The 15,848-nt window shown below is 42.7% G+C and overlaps 1 protein-coding gene across 2 annotated transcripts in view; it reads right to left on the bottom strand.

Annotated features, from left to right (window-relative positions):
- SBF2 (SET binding factor 2) overlaps positions 1–13,284 on the bottom strand; it is a 499,115-nt gene extending 485,831 nt beyond the window's left edge. The window contains exon 1 of one of the 2 annotated variants that reach the window (XM_070767584.1): positions 13,070–13,284. In XM_070767584.1, the coding sequence (XP_070623685.1) occupies positions 13,070–13,124 (55 nt within the window). In that variant the 5' untranslated portion in view covers positions 13,125–13,284. The remainder of the gene's footprint in view (positions 1–13,069) is intronic. The other variant, XM_070767585.1, reaches the window with a different exon arrangement.
- Positions 13,285–15,848: the final 2,564 nt, after the last annotated feature.

Raw genomic sequence — 15,848 nt, 5'->3', positions numbered from 1 at the left:
CAAAAGCAGAGACATTACTTTGCCAACAAAGGTTCGTCTAGTCAAGGCTATGGTTTTTCCTGTGGTCATGTATGGATGTGAGAGTTGGACTGTGAAGAAGGCTGAGCACCGAAGAATTGATGCTTTTGAACTGTGGTGTTAGAGAAGACTCTTGAGAGTCCCTTGGACTGCAAGGAGATCCAACCAGTCCATTCTGAAGGAGATCAGCCCTGGGTGTTCTTTGGAAGGAATGATGCTAAAGCTGAAACTCCAGTACTTTGGCCACCTCATGCAAAGAGTTGACTCATTGGAAAAGACTCTGATGCTGGGAGGGATTGGGGGCAAGAGGAGAAGGGGATGCCAGAGGATGAGATGGCTGGATGGCATCACTGACTCGATGGACGTGGGTCTCAGTGAACTCCAGGAGTTGGTGATGGACAGGGAGGCCTGGCGTGCTGCGATTCATGGGGTCACAAAGAGTCAGACACGACTGAGCGACTGATCTGATCTGAAGCTGGGAGATAAAATTGCTTCTCAAAAATTTATTTTGAGAGGTTAGACTTCTTTTTTTTAAACTTTACAAAATTGTATTAGTTTTGCCAAATATCAAAATGAATCTGCCACAGGTATACATGTGTTCCCCATCCTGAACCCTCCTCCCTCCTCCCTCCTCCCTCCCCATACCATCCCTCTGGGTCATCCCAGTGCACTAGCCCCAAGCATAGACTTCTTAGGAACTCATTTTTTAGATACTTGCATCCAAATTTAAAGCTTACCCTGAAACCACTCTCTTAGCACGCTTCACCACTGTCTTTTTCCAACAGTACCCTGTCCATTAGTGCTCATTTTACCTGTAGATTTCTGGTTCTATAATACGCCTATGTGACTTCTCATCATCCAGAAAATCCCCACAGCTCATCAGTGAAATGTTTTGATGGACCTCACTATAGAAAGTCTCCAAGACTAATGATATGGCAATATTGTTTTCCAAAGTGCATACTCTTTTTAGGGGGGGATATTCAGAGCCCACTGATATATTTGTATCCTGTATACATGTGTTCCAGACTTCAAGTCCTGAGGAACTTCCTTCCCATACCTATCTCCACTCTCTCCAGGATCAAGTGCTCTCATTCTATTGATTCCCATTCTTCTTTCTGCCTTTGTGTATGCTCAGATCTGTCCTATACACTTTCAAACTCTCAGTGGACCACACTACTTCTTGCAATTCAATTTAAACATGTCTTATTAAGCACTAATCAGCCACACAACTCCGGGATACAAAAAAAAAAAAATAGTCTTTTTATCCTGAAGACAAAGCATTCCATGTTTTCGAACCAGATATTCTTACCTCTCAAAATTCAGATGACTCAAACAAATGGTCTTAATCTGCTGCATTCACTTCCAATTCTTTCTCCTGTTTAAAGTTTTACTATTTGTTTTATAATACAACATTCTGGCTGAAACAATTTTGGAGTAAAGACTATCCTTGATATAAATTCTCAAAGGATAGCATGGTGTATTAGAATACAGGCATCAGGAAACTTGCAGTCCAGGATAAAAGCTGTGTGACCATTCACAGGTAACAACATGTAGCAGAGAAGGGTTGTGGGAACATGGGCACATTGGTTCCTCATCCATAAAATACGTTGAGTCAAATGACGTATAGTTAACTTTCAACTCTAAAATTTTATGAAACACAAAGATCTTCACTAACTCCACATCTCACAGACCTCTATCTGCCACCCTTGACGCTGAGAAATAGTCCCCCCACTTTCTATGACTCTGGATACCAATCTCCTCCACCTCTGTGTACCTGGATTAAGATTAGCTTCATGCAACAGAAGACTCTAATTTCTAGCAGTTTAAACACAAAGTAAACAAACAAACAAACACATACAAAGTTATAGTCTTAAAAAAAAAAAATTCCAGAGGCAGCTATAATAACCCCACTATAAGTCATTAGGGACCGAGGTTCTTTCCAGCTTTTTGCTCTAATTTCCCCAGGATGTGGGCCCTTATCTACATGGTTTAAGATGACTCCAGTTTTTATACCAGTATGCCAGTCTCAGGATCCACTTGCCTGAGAGAATCCCAGAGATGGAGGAGCCTGGTGGGCTTCCGTCTATGGGGTCGCACACAGTCGGACACGACTGAAGCAACTTAGCAACAGCAGCAGCAGCCAGTCTCAGGAAAGAAAAAAGTAAGAGAAAAATACCCTCATCCTTTTAAGAATACTTCTGGGGATACTGCATGTATTATTTCCAATTACATCCAACTGGCCAGAACTCATTCATGTGTTTCTATCTGTTAGTAACTTGAAACAGTCTCTCCTGCATGGCTACAAAACTAGCCAAAAATCAGGGGTTTTATCACCATTGAGAAGAACTACTACTATTGGGGAAATTAAATCTCTCTCTCAACTCCCCAACTCCTTCTTCTGTGGTTCCTCTTATTCTCCATCTTAGTAACAGTGTTCCCCAAAGATCAGTTCTTGGTCCTCTATTCTTCTGTCTCTACAGAGACTTTCCTTGGGTACTCACAGTGACGCAGATCTATCTACTAATGACTCTCAAGTCTTTGTGGTCAGCCTCTGCCTGTCCATCTTCTGAAGACTCCATCTAGATAACTGTCAAGTAAAACCCATAATCTTCCAAGCCAAAAACACAAATAAGTAATTTAATAGAAAAACATTTACAAACTTCTTAAGTCATGGTATCAAAAAACATCCCAGACCTCCAAGTTTGGAATTTTAGTCACTTCTGCCTCTTTCCATAAGCCACGGTTTGTAGGTTATACAGATTGTCTAAAAAGAAATGAAATAAATTGGACTATATAAAGTTTATACAGCATATGACCTGGGATGTGCATTTAGCAAACTGGCTTTGGCCCCTTCAACTCTCTAATGTTCTAAAGTCACCATCCTAATTATCAAGTCTATGAGTCTGTCATACAATGTGAACACCCCTCCCAAAAAAAAAAAAAGAAAATGCATATATGTTGAAACCTAAATCTCCCAATGTGCTAGCATTTGGGCCAAAGTGATGGTACTTGGAGGTGACTAGGGCATGAGGGCAAAGTTCTCATTACAGGGATTAATGTCCAAATCAAAAAGACCCCAAAGAGCTCCCTTGCCCCTTTCAATGTAAGGACATCATGAGAAGACAGCCATCAATGAGCCAGGAAGCGAACCCTCAAGAGACCCTTCCTTAGAGTTTTATGTATTTTCCATATGTTCAGTTCAGTCACTCAGTCATGTCCAACTCTTTAGGACCCCATGAACCACAGCACGCCAGGCCTTGTTGTCCATCACCAACTCCCGGAGCTTACTCAAACTCACATCCTTTGAATCAGTGATGCCATCCAACCATCTCATCCTCTGAAATTCCCTTCTCTTCCCACCTTCAATCTTTCCCAGCATCAGAGTCTTTTCAAATGAGTCAGTTCTTCACATCAGGTGACCAAAGTATTAGAGTTACAGCTTTAGCATCAGTCCTTCCAATGAATATTCAGGACTGATTTCCTTTAGGATGAACTAGCTGGATTTCCTTGCAGTCCAAGGGACTCTCAAGAGTCTTCAACACCACAGTTCAAAAGCATCAATTCTTCAGCATTCAGCTTTCTTTACAGTCCAACTCTCACATCCATACATGACTATTGGAAAAATCATAGCCTTGACTAGATGGATCTTTGTTGGCAAAGTAATGTCTCTGCTTTTTAACATGCTGTCTAGGTTGGTCATAACTTTCCGGCCAAGGAGTAAGCATCTTTTAGTTTCATGGCTGCAGTCACCATGTGCACTGATTTTGGAGCCCAAAAATATAGAATCTGCCACTGTTACCACTGTTTCCCCATCTACTTGCTATGATGTGATAGGACCAGATGCCATGATCTTAGTTTTCTGAATGTTGAGTTTTAAGCCAACTTTTTCACTCTCCTCTTTCACTTTCATCAAGAGGCTTTTTAGTTCCTCTTCACTTTCTGCCATAAGGGTGGTGTCATCTGCATATCTGAGGTTACTGATATTTCTCCTGGCAATCTTAATTCCAGCTTATGCTTCATCCAGCCCAGCATTTCACATGATGTACTCTGCATATAAATTAAATAAGCAGGGTGACAATATACAGCCTTGACATACTCCTTTTCCTATTTGGAAACAGTCTGGTGTTCCATGTCCAGTTCTAACTGTTGCTTCCTGACCTGCATACAGATTTCTCAAGAGGCAGGTCAGGTGGTCTGGTATTCCCATCTCTTGAAGAATTTTTCAGTTTGTTGTGGTCCACATAGTCAAAGGCTTTGGCATAGCCAATAAATCAAAAGTAGATGTTTTTCTGGAACTCTCTTGCTTTTTCGATGATCCAACGGATGTTGGCAATTTGATCTCTGGTTCCTCTGCCTTTTCTAAAATCAGCTTGAACATCTGGAATGTCATGGTTCACGTACTGTTGAAGCCTGGTTTGGAGAATTTTCAGCATTACTTTACTAGCATGTGAGAGGAGTGCAATTGTGGGGGTAGTTTGAGCATTCTTTGGGATTGGAAGAAAACCGACCTTTTCCAGCCCTGTGGCCACCACTGAGTTTTCCAAATTTGCTACCATAATGAGTGCAGCACTTTCACAGCATTATTTTTCAGGATTTGAAATAGCTCAACTGGGATTCTACCACCTCCACTGCTTTGTTCGTGGTGACGCTTCCTCAGGCCCACTTGACTTTGCATTCCAGGATGTCTGGCTCTGGGTGAGTGATCATACTATCATGATTATCTGAGTCATGAAGATCTTTTTGTACAGTTCTTCTGTGTATTCTTGCCACCTCTTCTTAATATCTTCTGCTTCTGTTAGGTCCATGCCATATCTGTCCTTTACTGTGCCCAGCTCTGCATGAAATCTTCCTTTGGTATCGCTAATTTTCTTGAAGAGATCTCTAGTCTTTCCCATTCTACTGTTTTCCTCTATTTCTTTGCACTGATCACTAAAGAGGGCTTTCTTATCTCTCCTTGCTGTTCTTCGGAACTCTGTATTCAGATGGGTGTATCTTTCCTTTTCTCCTTTGCTTTTCGTTTCTCTTCTTTTCTCAGCTATTTCTAAGTCCTTCTCAGACAGCCATTTTGCTTTTTTGCATTTCTTTTTTCTTGGGGATGGTCTTGATCCCTGTCTCCTGTACAATGTCACGAACTTCATTCCATAGTTCTTCAGGCACTCTATCAGATCTAATCCCTTAAATCTATTTCTCACTTCCACTGTATAATCATAAGGAATTTGATTTAAGTCAAACCTGAATGGTCTAGTGGTTTTCCCTAGTTTCTTCAATTTAAGTCTGAATTTGGCAATAAGGAGTTCATGATCTGAGCCACAGTCCATTTGTACAGCAATGGTATACTCACTCAATACATCTTTATTAAACATCTACTATGTGTCAAGCACTCTTCTTTGCATATAATTCAAATAGCATATAACAACTATTTTTTCCAGTTTGTAAAAGTAATTTTTCAAAAAACAAGGTTTTCTTTCAATTCAAATTTAAAACAGAAAAATGAAAAAATAATCAACTAAAAATATTATTAATTACATTTTATGAACAAACACAGTTTAGTATATTGAACAGATAATTCCAGGAACATTCTGGAATTAAACACAGCATATTTCAGAATCATAATATCATAATGCTAGCTTTTAGAGCGATGTAGGTAATAAAATCATACTAACTCAAGAAAGCTTTATAACAAAGGTTTGTAGACTCAATTAGGTTTATTCTTCATTCACAATTCAAACATTTATATAGATTTGGTGAATTTTGTCCCAGTAGGTTTTTATAGAGAGTTTCAGTAAAAATGACTACTGAAAGGATACAAAACTATTTAAATACCTAAAAAAGCTATGGTACTGGAGAAGACTCAAGCGTCCCTTGGACTGCAAGGAGATCAAACCTAAAGGAAACCAACCCTGAATATTCACTGGAAGGACTGATGCTGTAGTTGAAGCTCTTAGTACTTTGGCCACCTGATGTGAAAAGCCTACTCTTTAGAAAAGACCCTGATGCTGGGAAAGACTGAAGGCAGGAGGTGAAGGGGATGACACAGAATGATATGGTTGGATGGCATCACCAACTCAATGGATAAGAGTTTGAGCAAATTCCAGAAAATAGTGAAGGACAGGGAAGACTGATATGCTGCAGTCCATGGGGTCCCAAAGGGTCAGCCACAACTGAGCAACTGAACAACAACAAAAAGTCATTCCAATTAAAACATTTGCTCTTCAAAAGCTATCGCTAAGAAAATGAAAGGGCAAGCCACAGACTGGAAAAATATATTTGCAAAACATCTGATAAAGACTTGTATCTAGAATTTTAAAACTCAATAAAAAGAAGCCAAACAAATGAAAACTATTACATAAAGAATGGATAAATAAGAAGGTCCTACTGTATAGCACAGGGAACTATATTCAACATCCTGTGATAAACCAAAATGGAAAAGAATATAAAAATGAAAAAATATATATATGTATAACTGAATCACTTTGCTGTACAGCAGAAATTAACACACACTGTAAATCAACTATACGTCAACTAAAAAAAAAGAAGCCAAACAATCCAATTAAAAAAAGAGCAAAAACTTGCTCAGACTCTTTACAAAAATATTCCAGTGCAATAGGTGCAAGAAAAGGTGCTCAACATCATCAGCCACTAGGAAAATTCAAAATGAAACCACAATAAGATACCACTACATGTCCACTAAAATGGTTAAATTTTTAAAAGTAATATAAATAAAATTTAAAAAAATAACTGGAAATCTCATACACTGCTGGCAAGTACGTAAAATGGCACAGCCAGTTTGGAAAAAGAGTTTGGTGGTTTCACATAAAGTTAAACAGACACTGATCAAACATGTGGTGCCCTGGGACAAAAGAACAAGATGAGCGAGAAGGATCTTGGAATGCAGGAACAAAAACCACCGGACTCTTATCGCCCTTCCCGCCATGTTGTAACCATCGTAGAATCTCTGAGTCCTCCTGAGTAGTATGGCCTGTTCCCACTCCCATCCCATATAAGGAAAAGGTATCTGGCTTACTCTTCTCCTGCCCTGTATGTTGTTGTTCTATGTTTAGTAGCTAAGTCATGCCCGTTTCTTTGAGACCCCATGGACTGTAGCCCACCAGGCTTCATCCGTCCATGCAATTTCCCAGGGAAGAATACTGGTGTGGGACTTCCCTGATGGCAGTGACGCAGTGGATAAGAATCTGCCTGCCAATGCAGGGAACAAGAGCTCAATCCCTGGTCTGGGACGATTCCACAAGCCACAGAGCAACTAAGCCCATGGGCCACACCTACTGAGCCTGCGTGCTGCAACTACCGAAACCCTCACCTAGAGCCTGTGGTCAGCAGCAAGAGGCTACGACAGTGAGAAGCCTGTGCGCCACAATGAAGGGTAAATCCACCCCTACCCTGCAACTAGGGAAAGCCCTCGCAAAGCAATGAAGACCCAAAAAGGCCAAAAATAAATAAATAAACAATATGTTGATTAAAAAAAAAAAGAATACTGGCATGGGTTGCCATTTCCTTCTCCAGGGGATATTCCTAACCCAAGGATTAAACCCATGTCTCCTGCATTGGCAGGTAGATTCTTTACCACTGAGCCACCAGGGAAGCCCCGGTAGAGGGATGTATATATGTAGTTCATCCAATCAGCAAATGACTCGAAAGACCCCTGCCTTACTTCTTGTCCTCCAGCTATACAGACCAAAAAGCCCTGTTTGGGGTCTGCTCTCCCTGACTAGCAGGAAGTGGGCCTACTGTACAGGCAGCGATCCCCTCTCCCCTGCTCTAATAAACTTTAACCGTCCTTTCACTCTGCCTCCTCTCTGAAAATTTCCAACCCGCACACATACCATGACATATGACCCAGCAATTTTTCTCCTAAGTATCCACCCAAGAGAAATGAAATCAAATGAACAAAGATCTTTTTGCAAATATTCAGTGTAACTTTGTTCATAATAGCCCAAAACCAGAAACTCAAATGTCCACCAATGGCTGTATGGATAACAAATCATGTTATATTTAGCAATAAAAAGGAATTGACAGTACATACAAGATGGGTAAGTCTCAAACATATTTTTCTAAGTGAAAAAAGCCAGACATAAAAAACTATAATTTAATTTGTAAGACATTCTAAGAAAGATAAAAAAGTAAGGACAGAAGAAGATCAGTGATTGCCAGAGGCTAGGGAAAGAATTAACTGTACAAAGGGACACAGAGGAGCTTTCTGGAGGGAAGTGTTCTATCTATATCTTGCCTGGCTACACTTACACATACATCTGTCTAAACTCACTGAACTGTTCAGTTAAAAGGTGGATTTTACTGCATGTAAATTTTACATCAATAAGTATGACTAAAGAAAAACTGGGGCTTCCCTGGTGGCTCAAACGGTTGCCTGCAATGCAGAAGATGCATGAGATGCGAGTTCGATCCCTGGATTGGAAAGATCCCCTGGAGAAGGGAATGGCAACCCACTCCAGTATTCTTGCCTGGAAAATTCCATGGACAGAGGAGCCTGGCAGGCTACAGTCCATGGGGTCGCAAAATTATCCCAAGTTAAAAGAAAGATACACTTTGCTATCGAGATTCTGTGATTTAAAAAAGCTTCTGGATTTTGTTCCTTAAAAAAAATAATCTTCCCTTTCTCTGCTGTGGGATACGGAGCAGTCATTATAGCCTGGCGGGAGCGGTAGTATCAGAGCCCAAGTGAACCAAGAAGGTACTCCATGTGGGAAGGAAAGGCCAAAGGAGATGAGTTCAGTCAGAGTCCAAGCACTGCAAGGAGGGTGCCAAAACAGAGGGGCAACCTGGAATAGGGCACTGGGGAGTATGGAATGAGGATGTCTTCCTTCAAATGGAAGAAGCCCAGTGTCGTGTGTCAGACCTAAGTAGGGTAAGAAGTATATCCACAGACACTGGGTAAGATAACATGGGGAGCTAGAGCCAGAGCTAGTTGAATAGGGTGTCCCTGTACTGAGACATCCTGGTAAGGGCTATTAGGTCCTGACAGGGGCAGGATGTTGGGAGAGACAGAATGAAGAATCTGAGCCCGACAGAGAGAGGAAGGCATCCAGGAGGGAGAGAGTGGTAGCAAAGATGAAAGCCTGGTGTAATACATGGAGATTGAACAAAGAAGTAAATATAATAAGGATAATGGGAGCCAGATTTCTATCAGAGAAGAATATTACAAATATGAAAAAGGGAAAAACTTGAGTGGACCCAGAAGTGTTGGACTGAAATCGGTGATATTGGTAGGAACTCAGAATTTTTTAATATATATAAATAAATATAGACATAAACGTGTGTGCATGCATGCATGCTCCGTTGCTCAGTCATGTCCAACTCTTTGCAACCCATGGACTGTAGCCCACCAGGCTCCTCTCTCCGTGGGATTTCTCCAGGCAAAAATAAACTGGAGTGGGTTGCCATTTTCCTCCTCCATGGGATCTTCCCAACTCAGGGACTGAACCTTTGCTTCCTGTGTCTCCTTGTATTGGCAGGCAGATTCTTTACCACTGAGCCACCTGTGTGTACCCATACATGTATTCCCCAGCTCCGTCCATTAAGAAAGCCTAAAAGCAGTAGCAACACAGCAGCAGTAAACACACAAGTACTGAGATCTTAGCTTCTTAATGTCATCCAGCATTAAAACAATCCAGGTCTCCCTAGAGAAATGGCTGATTCCAGCACTGAGGCAGGGACAGTACAAGATAAGACCAAAACATCTTCTTATGCCAAAAAGTAAAAAAAAAAAAAAAAAAAAAAACACTCAAAGTAAAACGCTCACAGTGGGGACATGTCATAAAGACACAGAAGCCAGACTGAATGGGCTCTAGTTGGCCGAATGAGGAAAATTTGAAGAACTAAATAAATAGTAACAATATAACCCAGCCAAAAAAAAAAGAAAACCATGAATCCATACAGATATAAATGCATAAAGGAATACATTACCTGTTTGATGAGGACCAAGACACATAGTTTCAAAGCAATCCTCACGAAAAACATTAGCTATTTTTTCTTTTTCTTAATTTTTTAACTGGAGGAAAAACACTATTAAATATTAACTTTGGGGAATTCTCTGGTGGTCCAGTGGATACAATTCCATACATCCACTACAGGGGACACAGGGTGAGGAACTAAGATTCCACAAGCTGCACAAGGGACTCCCCACAAGGTGGGAAGAGGTAAAGAATCCACCAGTCAATGCAGGAGACCCAAGAGACATGGGTTCAATCCCTGGGCTGGGATGATCCTCTGGAGTAGGAAATGGCAACCCACTCCAGTAATCTTGACTGAGAAATCCCATGGACAGAGGAGCCTGGCAGGCTATCGTACATGGAATAGTAAAGTGTTGGACACAACTGAACATGCATGCACACAATCTTCATTAGGGTCAGGATTATGAAAATCAAGAGAAGATGAGGGAATCATTTCAGATTGAAGAAGTCATGAAGCATATGGCCAAGAATGTACTGAAAGTAAATGAGAACTTAATGAAATTCATCACCATCAAGTATGCAAGCAATAAACTCCTGAAGATCAGTGTGATTCCTCAGCTGAGCTCCAAAGCTATCCAAGAGCTTGCCTCACCTCTGATGAGATGACCCTATGGCAAATAAATGCAATATGAGATTCTGAATCAGATTCTTTTGCCAGTAAAGACACGGCATAATCAACAAAACTTGAACCAGTACTGAAACAGGAGGGGAGGGGGCAGAGCATAAACTTTAAAAGAATGACACAGCCTGAGGATGCGACAATTAGATTAGAACCAAATAGGTCCAAGATGGCCAACAAGCTGACTTCCACTACACCTTGAGCTTCAGTATAAGGCTCACTGTAACACATCAGCAAGCTAAGTGACACACCCTCCGGCGCCATGACAGGTTCGAAGCCAGCCACCAAAGACCAAAAAGTGATTCCTGGAAACGTCTACCCCTTACCCAAAACAATAATCCTCCTACTCATTAGCGTATGAAATTATCCAGCCCATAAAAACTAACCAAGCCATAATTCAAGGCTGTTCTCTTTGGAGATGGTCCACACTCTGCTTGTGGAGTATGTTGTTCACTCGCTAAGTCGGGTTCGATTCTTTGTAACCCAATGGACTGCAGCATGCTAGGCTGTCCTCCACTATCTCCCAGAGTTTGTTCAAGTTCATGTCCATTGAGTCCATGATGCTATCTAACCAATTTATTCTCTGCCATCACACTCTCCTTTTGCCTTCAATCTTTCCCAGCATCAGGGTCTCATCCAATGAACTGCCTCTTCTATCAAGTGACTAAAGTATTGGAGCTTCAGCATCAGTCCTTACAATGAATATTCAGGGCTGGTTGTGGAGTGTGTTTCTCTCTAAATAAATCCACTTATCTATCAATTTGTCTCTCACTGAACTCTTTCTGTGATGACACATCAAGAACCTGAGCGTAGGAAGTTCTGAAACCAGGTGTGTGTGATCACAGTTAACAGATGGTGGGTTTTCAGCTGGGTTCCAGTCTCGCAGGTGGGCTCAAGTCCCAATCTGAGATACACTGTTTCAGTCTGAGAACTACATGAAGTACTATGTCAGTGTAAATTTCCTGATGTTTGATGACTGCACTGTGATCATGCAGGGGAATATCCTTGTTCGTAGAAAATACACAACCTGGGGTGATAAGGGAAGGCATCAGGTCAGCACTTCCTAAAGGTTCAGGGAGAAAAAGGTTCTTTGTACCATACTTGCAAGTTTTCTGCAAGTTTTTCATTGTTTCCATTTTTTCTAAGTGAGAAAAAACTCAAAGTCGCTAAAAATTAAACAATGTTAAATACAAACTCTGCTTCTCCATATTGTCAATCTTGGTAAGAAAGAGATAGCAGACTATGCAAAATTACTAGGAAATAAATAACACTTTGTGTAGTCAGAAAATATTTAAAATATAGCCCAACCCTTCTCTTGCTAATCTCAATCAGGTCAAGAATAATTAAAGACTAAAAACTTTAAAAAGTCTCCACTAAAGGAAATTATTAGGAGAGGAACAGTGAAAGGGGCACTCCACCAAGAGTGGGAAGAACAATGGTATTCTGAAGCTACAAATGACTGTAACCATCAGCAAAACACAATCTCAGCATCCCCTCTGAAAAAGGAAGGGCTGTCTAGCTGAGACCTTAAATTTCTTGTAAATTACCCTGAAGTTACCCTGAAATAGATGTGCTTCCCCAATTCATTACATTATGCTTAGCTACGCAGTAATACAAAAGGAATACAAAAATAAACGTGCATAAACGTTGAATTCTCTTAAATTGTGGAAATCCCTCCATTAAAATACATCTGCCAGATTGTTACCTAAGAGGGTAATTCTGCGACGAATGAAAAGGCTAATTAAAACACTCATTAAAGTGAAACAAGATCACCTGCAGCGATGTGCTGACGGTCCTTACTTAAAAGATCGTATTCAGACTCCTTTTGAAATGACCGTCAGATTTGTCCTGAAAGAACAAGGAGCATTTCCTAGAAATGTTCATAAGTTCAAGGATCATTTGCCCTCTCTCGGTACCATGCGTCCACGGGCGCGGTGACTAGACGGGCCCCCACCAGCTCAGGGGTGAGGTAGCACTGGACTCTCAGCACTTCCTTTAGGAGAGGACAGCCCCCTGCGTCATTCGTTACTCACTCAGGATGCTAGGCAGAAGTTTATCCCCGAGGAACTTAGCACAGTTGGCTCCCGCCCTCCCAACCCTGAAGCCCTGACCCAAGCCCGCCGGCACCGGGGCGATGCCCGTGGTACCCGGCCAGTTTCAGAGCGAGCGCCACGGTACCCAGACTCGCATCAGCTGGGCCGCCCGGGGCCCGGAAGACGAGGCCGCCTCCTCCTCCTCCTCCCTCGCCCCTCGTGCTGGCCCCTCACGCCCACCGCGAGGCTCAGCCGGGCCATCAAGGCCCGACGCCGAGTGCCAGGTCCACCGGGGCCGGGACCGGCCCTCCCCGCCTCCCGGCCGCGATGCCCAGCCCAGAGGAGCCCACTGGACGGCAGCCGGGGGGCGGGGGCAGAGAGGCCCGGGGGCGGCGCCCGCCCCACACCCTTACCTGGCTTCTCGTGGTCGTAGCCGACTACGATGAAGTAGTCGGCCAACCTGGCCATGGCCTCCGCCGCCGCGCCCGAGAAGCAGGTGCCCGTCGCCGCCCTCGCCGCCGCCGCCCACCGGGCCCGGGAGGGCTCAGCATTTTCCCTGCAGCAGCAGTAGCGGCAGCGGCGGCCCTTCAGCCATGTTTGACAACCGAGGCGCGCTCTGCGCCTGCGCCGCTCTTAGCGCCCGCTGCTTCCCCGCCCCCACCCGCGCTGGCTCATTGACCCAAGCCTCGGCGGAGAGCCCACCCCCACCCTCCCCGGGCCGCTCGGACAGCCGATCTTGGGAGTAGGCAGCCTAGTGTATTCCTACCGCGCGTTGTCAAAGCAGCCTCTCGGGGTGCTTCACTTTGAGGCCTGGCTGCCCCTCCGCGGCCCACCTCCCGCTCCCGTGTTTCTCCTAAACAGGGTGTCCTTCCTTCCGTCCTCTCCACTCTTTCTTTCTGGGTCTGGGAAGAAGAGACAGGGATAGATGAGGGGGTCTCCTGGAAAGTTTGCTGCTTCCCGTCCCCACCCCCACCTTCAACGGCCCCTCCACCCGGTCACCCGCCTTCCCAAGACAAGATTCTCCCGCCCTCGACTGGAAGCCTGGAATTTGCACCGCCAGGGCTTTTGCTGCACGTTTCCTGTTTATGTTGTGCAGATGGGAATTTTAGGAACTTGCCACCGAGCAGGCGCAGGAGGGAGAGGCTTTTGCGCAATCCTCAGAGGCGCCTCACGCTTTAGTGCTGGGTGGGCTGGGGGCGGTTGGCCTGGGCTTCCCCCAGAGCGCCTGGGGAAGCTGAATTCCTCCAAAGAATGCGGCATCCCCGGGATCCTCCTGAACTGGCCCGGAACAACCGAGTCCGAGGGAGAAGGCTTGTCTCTCCCTAAAGAGTTCTTCCCGCCTAGGTTTTCGCCCCCTGCAGCGGTCCCAGGGGTCCCGCCGCAGGAGCAGGTGGTGAATTCCAACTTCCCTGTGCAAACAATGCAATTAAAATGAATTCGTATGTATCATCATCCAATCTAGGAATTATCTAGGTCACTTTCTTGTTACTGCACCTCTTATTGTTTGGAATTTGGCAAGTGAGAAACCCAGGTGAGCATGCTTTGCCCTCTGTTAGTATCTTATTAAGTTTTGGTAGCAGGATATGTTACAAGGGAAGTTTGGGAAATCTTCATAGTTTGCAAATGATCATCATTCTAGGTGCTTATCACTACTCATTAATTGAGGGTTTAACCTTTACCATTTACTCTTAGCAAAGGGTCTTTTAAGTGCTTAACTAGTATGTTTGATGAGTGAATATACAAATTCCCCCAGCTACCAGCAGGAAGCTGCAATGGCTCGAACTCTGAATTGAGAGTTCAGAGATTTGGTGTCTCAGCTACTGAAAGTTCACTCTCATTGATTATTTCCTCTTTCTGTGTGTGTGGCATTTTTTTCACCTACAGATTGAGAGGGTTGGGCTGCACTAGAACTGAAACTCCAGGGAAGGAATACTTGAACTCAGGGAGTTCATTTGCAAATTGCTTATGGTCAAACTGAATCAACCTAGTTGTAGATGTGGAGGGAAGATAGCAGATAGGTCTTGAAAATAATTAAACTAAAAAAGCTTTAGTCACACCTCAAGAATCTTCTCTATAACTTCCCTGAGAGCTCATCTAACTTGATCACTTTCAGTAAAGCTTAATTTAACTTCCTTGGGAGGCTGCTTATTCCACTGTTTAACAACACTATTGGAAAGTTCTTCCGTGTTATGTCCGAGTTGTCCTGTAACTTCCCCCAATTTTGCTCTATGGAAATACCCAGAAAAAAATCTATCTTTGTATGATAGCCTTTCTCATTTTTAAGCAGCTATCATATTCCTTCCCCATTTTACTTTTTTTTTATGGTGAAATTCACATATCATAAAAGGAACCATTCTAAAGTGTGCAATTCGGTGATATTTAGTACATTCATAATGCTGTGCAACTACCCCCTCTATCTAGTTCTAAAATACTTCCACCACCCAAAAGAAAACCCTGCACCCATAAAGCAGTCACTCCCATTTTCCCCTCCCCCAGTCTCTGATAACTATCAGCTTGCTGTCCCTGTGGATTTATCTGGTATGGATATTTGATATAAACACAATCATACAATATATGACCTTTCATATCTGGGTTCTTTCATTTAGTATAATGCTTTCCAGGTTCGTTCATGCTGTAGCATGTATCAGTACTTAATTCTTTTTCATGGTTGAATAACATTCCATTGTATGTATATACTATACAAAGTCAATTTTATCTAATTTTTCTTTTGTCTCCTGTGCTTTGGTGTCATATCTAAGAATCATTGCCAAATCCAAGATCACTCCTTCGAAGTGAAAATTTACTCCTATGTTTTCTTCTAAGACTTTCATAGTTTACTCTTGTTTTAGGCCATTGATTCATTTTTAGTTGATTTTTACATATGATAAGAGGTAGGGGTCCCACTGTACTTTTTAAATGTTTTTTTTTTAATTTCATTCACAAGTGTTTGTTCAAATTAGTGTTATTACGTAAGTCCCCTATATACAAACCTTGAAGTTGCAAACTTTCAAAGATAAGAATGTCCATGCCAATCCCTGTATGCCCTGCTGTTGTACTGTACTATTCAAGGTACTGTAAGATTAAAAATGTTTTGTTTTGTTATGTTTTTCTGCACATATTTGTGTAAAAAGTATTATAAGCCTATTATAGTACAGTACTATATAGCTGATTGTGTTAGTTGAGTACCTAGGC

The sequence above is a fragment of the Bos indicus genome, chromosome 15 (genome assembly GCF_029378745.1).
Source record: "Bos indicus isolate NIAB-ARS_2022 breed Sahiwal x Tharparkar chromosome 15, NIAB-ARS_B.indTharparkar_mat_pri_1.0, whole genome shotgun sequence".
NCBI classification, from domain to species: Eukaryota; Metazoa; Chordata; class Mammalia; order Artiodactyla; family Bovidae; genus Bos; species Bos indicus.
This window is presented reverse-complemented; position numbering and strand designations above follow the sequence as displayed.